Source organism: Triticum aestivum, chromosome 3A, assembly GCF_018294505.1.
Source record: "Triticum aestivum cultivar Chinese Spring chromosome 3A, IWGSC CS RefSeq v2.1, whole genome shotgun sequence".
NCBI classification, from domain to species: domain Eukaryota; kingdom Viridiplantae; phylum Streptophyta; class Magnoliopsida; order Poales; family Poaceae; genus Triticum; species Triticum aestivum.
The window spans coordinates 394,822,085-394,828,089 of NC_057800.1; the positions used below are offsets into that span (position 1 = coordinate 394,822,085).

The 6,005-nt window shown below is 41.5% G+C and overlaps 1 protein-coding gene across 2 annotated transcripts in view; it reads left to right on the top strand.

The window, feature by feature from the left end:
- The window catches only part of LOC123061392 (uncharacterized), a 30,561-nt gene extending 24,759 nt beyond the window's left edge, over positions 1–5,802 (top strand). For both annotated transcript variants that reach the window (XM_044484476.1, XM_044484477.1), the window contains 4 exons: positions 565–680; positions 3,363–3,448; positions 4,449–4,548; positions 5,177–5,802. In XM_044484476.1, coding sequence (XP_044340411.1) covers positions 565–680; positions 3,363–3,448; positions 4,449–4,548; positions 5,177–5,242 — 368 coding nt within the window. In that variant the 3' untranslated portion in view covers positions 5,243–5,802. The remainder of the gene's footprint in view (positions 1–564; positions 681–3,362; positions 3,449–4,448; positions 4,549–5,176) is intronic.
- Positions 5,803–6,005: the final 203 nt, after the last annotated feature.

Here is a 6,005-nt window from a genome sequence, read left to right on the forward strand (position 1 = left end):
CAACACATGCCACCTCATCAAAGGCCCACCACAACATGCATGAGAACTATTTTTCATTATTAGTTGACCCCCACTAATTATTTTTATTTCAACATGCACACATATCACCTCTTCAAAGGCCCACCCAGTATGCATGGGAAAAAAATTCCATTATGTTATACTCCCTCCGTTCCGAATTACTTGTCTTAGATTTGTCTAGATACGGAGGTATGTAGCACTAAAATGAGTCTAGATACATCCGTATCTAGACAAATCCAAGACAAGTAATTCGGAACGGAGGGAGTACTACCTATATTCAATATTTTTTTTCAACTATACAATAATCCAATCCAATATATAATATGTATCTTTAGTTTTTTTCATATATTATTAATCCAAATGTTTGATATAACCAAATCTTAATGAAATATATTGCAACAAATTCTCACCGCAACACACGGGGTATCATCTAGTTTATACTCTTAATTTTGCAGAATTAATGTTAAAATTGATGCTTATTTGGGAACAATGTTTGGAAGTAGGCATCTATATACTCAGAGTTACTGACAGACCAATTCTTTTCAGTTGTGGATGTTTATGCCGGTGTAGCAGCATCCCTCGCAGAGAGGAAAAAAGGTGGCCAGTTAACGGAGTTCTTGAAAAACATTAGAGGAACCATAGAAGATGATGAATGGGATCAGGTGATGTGTACTGTTTTTTTGTGTGCAGCCTTCAGCTCTGCTTATAGTTATAGGGTATCAATCTCAGAAATAATAATATATTCTTGTAGTAGATTGTATTGTTCATGGGAGGATCTTTTGGAAGTTTGAGTTCTGCTTTGTTGTTAATTACCTCATCAGATGCGGAACTAATGTGTAGCCTATGTAGATATACACGATGTCATATGACATTATTTGTGTCTGGAGTTCACAACTTCCAAAGAGTCACATATCCGAATTATTGCTACAACAACAACAACAACAACAAAGCCTTTAGTCCCAAACAAGTTGGGTAGGCTAGAGGTGAAACCCATAAGATCTCGCTACCAACTCATGGCTCTTGCACATGGATAGCAAGCTTCCACGCACCCCTGTCCATAGCTAGTTCTTTGGTGATACTCCAATCCTTCAGGTCTCTCTTAACGGACTCCTCCCATGTCAAATTCGGTCTACCCCGACCTTTCTTGACATTCTCCGCACGTTTTACCCGTCCGCTATGCACTGGAGCTTCTGGAGGCCTGCGCTGAATATGCCCAAACCATCTCAGACGATGTTGGACAAGCTTCTCTTCAATTGGTGCTACCCCAGCTCCATCTCGTATATCATCATTCCGGACTCGATCCTTCCTCGTGTGGCCACACATCCATCTCAACATACGCATCTCCGCCACACCTAACTGTTGAACATGTCGCCTTTTAGTCGGCCAACACTCAGCGCCATACAACATTGCGGGTTGAACTGCCGTCCTGTAGAACTTGCCTTTTAGCTTTTGTGGCACTCTCTTATCACAGAGAATGCCAGAAGCTTGGCGCCACTTCATCCATCCGGCTTTGATTCGATGGTTCACATCTTCATCAATACCCCCATCCCCCTGCAGCATTGACCCCAAATATCAAAAGGTGTCCTTCTGAGGCACGACCTGCCCATCAAGGCTAACCTCCTCCTCCTCACACCTACTAGTACTGAAACCGCACATCATGTACTCGGTTTTAGTTCTACTAAGCCTAAACCCTTTCGATTCCAAGGTTTGTCTTCATAACTCTAACTTCCTATTTACCCCTGTCCGACTATCGTCAACTAGCACCACATCATCCGCAAAGAGAATACACGATGGGATATCTCCTTGTATATCCCTTGTGACCTCATCCATCACCAAGGCAAAAAGATAAGGGCCCAAAGCTGACCCTTGATGCAGTCCTACCTTAATCGGGAAGTCGTCAGTGTCGACATCACTTGTTCGAACACTTGTCACAACATTATCGTACATGTCCTTGATGAGGGTGATGTACTTTGCTGGGACTTTGTGTTTCTCCAAGGCCCATCACATGACATTCAGCGGTATCTTATCATAGGCCTTCTCCAAGTCAATGAACACCATATGCAAGTCCTTGTTTTGCTCCCTGTATCTCTCCATAAGTTGTCGTACCAAGAAAATGGCTTCCATGGTCGACCTCCCAGGCATGAAACCAAACTGATTTTTTGTCATGTCTGAGTTATTGCTAGTACTCTATAAATGTCATTGTATATCCAGTTATATTTCTATGTTCCCGCATGTTTCATCGGGCATTCAGGAAATTCAAGTATCACAGTACAAAATGTGTAGATGATGCTCCATATTTTCTTTTGCAGTAGAAAAATGGATATGCTGTATCTTTTTTTTTTGAGAAAACACAAAAGCTTTGCTTTTCATTGCATAGAAGAGTCATTACAAGCCCCAAGAAGGGCACACCCGACGTACAATAGCTCAAGGAAAGCCACAAATAACACACAACACAATGTCCCTAGAGGCGACTTCCTCCAGGAGCAAAGCCCAAGGAACACACATAGGAAACATAAAGAAATAATGTCATTTGCTTTATGGTTAATAATGTGAAACGCTCTTATATTTCTTTACGGAGGGAGTATATACAAAGTGCAAATATAGACCCTGCCAGCATAGTATATTGTCATGTAACTGGAGTATGAACTGAGCAACTAGTGCAGGCAATCATCAACTCATCACACGGGCTAGTGCAGGCAATTAAAATACAAATTGGCTGCTAGTGCATGGAGTCTAAATACACAATAGCATACTATGATGGATCGAGGGAGAGAAGGCAAGATGGAGTCAAACCTGAAGAAATTTGCAGCAGACGGAGGGCGCTGCTGGAGACTGTAGGCTTGCCGGTCGACGGTAGATGCTTTCCAGCTTGCCGGTGGTCGTTGCCCGTCTACTGGATGTGGCCGCGTCCCTCGCCCGCCGGCGTCGCTCCCGGCGAGCTGTGCCGTTCTGTGCGAGGGAGGACTGGACACAGATTTGATTCAACTTTTTTATTTCTTTTCCCATCCTTGTCTGTACGCGAGTGAGCGAAAAAAGCAGGGAACAGTTATCCGCGCGCATGTCGTTCGCCATAGGAAATTTTCCATCAGCTCGGACCTAATGTTTCTGATCCTGTGAAATCTGAAGGAAAGGAACAAATCCCATACGGGAATAGAATTCAATTCCTGTAAACCAAAGGCCTTCAAAGGATTTTTTTCTTACAACAATCCTATCCTACAAGATTCCTATGAAATTCCTGTAAACCAAAGGCAGCCTCAACATAAGATCCTTGTTTGGTTGATTACTGTATGGGAATGATCTTGGTGAAACGCTCTGCTGATCTTTTTGTTCACTTTTTTTAATAGGTTCTGGGTGCTGCTATAAATGTTTATGCTAACAAGCATAAAGAAAGGCCAGATCGACTTATTGACATGCTAATCAGCAATCACAGGTATCGCTTATTCATAGCAAAAGAACTACTCAATTGTGCCACTGCATTTCATGTGGAAGATAACTCTTTACTTCAGCCTTTCTTGCTAAAGTGCTATAAATTTCTTTATGGTACCTGTGACGTGGTGTTTTTTTTAAATTATATTTAAGTGTTAAACTGTGAATGCATTGCTTATCAGTGATTGGTTACCTTTTCTTGCTTTCTTGGGCATTATCATGTAATTTGCTCCTCAAGTAGGGCAGTTAATTGATACAGTAAGGGAGGTTCAAACAACATTCTTTAGTTTGGATTTCTTGCACTGTAAACTTAGGATCATGTCAGCAAACTGAAACTTCTATAGTTACAGAAGTGATATGTTTATATGCAAAGAAAAAAGGAGCGATCGAAGTTCATAGGTGCGATCACTTTTATATCATGCCTTCACATTATACTTATTCCACTGTAATCATCCCCAAAAGTCATTGTAGCTAGTTTGTACACTGAACCTGCATTCCCAGAATTGTTAGACACTGCCACCAAGCAGCACAGTGGGCACCTTTAAGTGTTACCTCAGACATGGAAGCACATGATTATGCATCATGTGTTTGTTAACTTTATACTTGGAAGTTGTTTCCAGATAATACGAAGGCAGGCACCTGAGAGCACGCCTTCCTGGGTGAAAAATAGATTTAGCAAATGTCAAAAAGTTTGGAAAAATTTACATGTGTCCATACATTTTCATGGAAAAAGATCAGCTTTGTGTCATGTATTAAAAATGAAGTTTTAGTGCTTGAAATTTTTGCTTTATTAGAGCACTGAATTAAGATAATTTGCTCATTGGCCAAAATGTTGCTCTTTTTCCCCATGAAAACCACCATCAGATAGAAACTTTAACATGTACATGCATGAACTTCTAAGTATTTGGTGAGAATTTACTGTTTGTCCCAGGAGCACATGCTTCAGGGAGTCATTTTGCCGCACCCTCTTTCTCACCTTTCTGAATTTTTCCTAATTTCTACAGGAAAGTACTTGCTTGCGTTGTTTGCGGCCGTCTAAAAAGTGCATTCCAGATAGCCTCACGAAGTGGAAGTGTAGCTGATGTTCAATATGTTGCCCATCAGGTCAGCCATCTTCCACAGATCTACATATGGTTGGCACTTAATGATCAAATGAATTTATGTGTTTTCCTTTTTACCTGCATCCATTACAACAAGGGGCCATGTAATGCGCACCAAAATTAGTTCTAGTAAATAAACAAAAATGTACTGATTTGGTTCCTTTATGTTATGTTTGGGTCAGATATGTTTTGGTCCCTGAACTTTTCAGTGTTACTCCCTCCGTTCCAAAATAAGTACATCAAATTTGAACTAAAACCACAACACTTATTTTGGAACGGAGGGAGTACTTATGTAGTTATTTGGTCCATTAACATTAATAATGGTACCATTAGTCACTTCCAAAAGTGCATCGATTTGTTAAATCTCAGTCATTGGCAAGTGAGGCGAGGCCTATCGGTTGGCTGCTGTTTAGAAGTATTGATTTGGACCTGTCTTCAAGTCGAATAGTATACTTGGAAAGTTATGACACTTAGCAGGTGTTACCTCAAATTTGAGGGACTGATTTTGAAGACATCTCACACATATAACTGATGCATAAATGCATCAAGGGAAGTGAAACCGGTGCCCTGTGCCCCCCTTATCTGCAATTTGTTTTGTTCTCTTTTCTGACTAACATATTCTCCTTTCACAGGCATTACATGCAAATGCATTGCCGGTTCTTGATATGTGCAAGCAATGGCTGGCCCAGTACATGTAACTGAAAGTGTTCTGACTCTGCCGAGGGAGAATTTAAATTAGTACAAAAAAAGGGGTTTTGCACCAATGAGCAGAATTCTTCTCTGGGCCAAGCGGGTTAATGCAGAGATCAAGTTCAGAACAAGACCCCCCCCCCCCCCCCCCCCCCCCCCCCCCCCCCCCCCCAAAGAAAAGGCCAAGGCGTACAGTCCTTCCTCGCATCAGCGTGTGTGCCATATGTGCATGCCCGTGTGTACATGTTTTTGGGTGTTGATGCATTTGCACAGGGGAGTGCATGCATGCGTGATGTGTGCTGTAAATTTTGCAGTTCCATTGCCTCCATCACCAGTGATGGATAATTCTACCATGAGGGATGCAAAACTCAGAAATGCTAGTGCCTACTTTAGTCAATATTTCTATGAGAAGTTTTGGCTGATCTTGATTCCTGATCTTGTGGTTTCTCTTTTTGAGATGCACATTTGTATAGCAAAGTAGTTGTACATGCAGCATGCACTTTTTAAGTAGCAGCTTTGAACTCTTGATTTTTAGCTCATGAGAAGAAAAAGGTCAGTCTTTCATCTAGTGCTTCCCCTGTGCAATTGGAGTATTATTATGTTTGGTGGTACTGTCGATGGTTTTGTTTCTGGTTGGAGCCACTCGCGTTCCTTGTATCTTGTGAAAGTTAGTAAGAGCATCTCTAAGAACAGTCTCTTGGAGGTTCGAGACGCGGCAGGAGGTCTTACGAATCAACTTGTGATGACACCTGTCCTGCAAATGGTGATTAG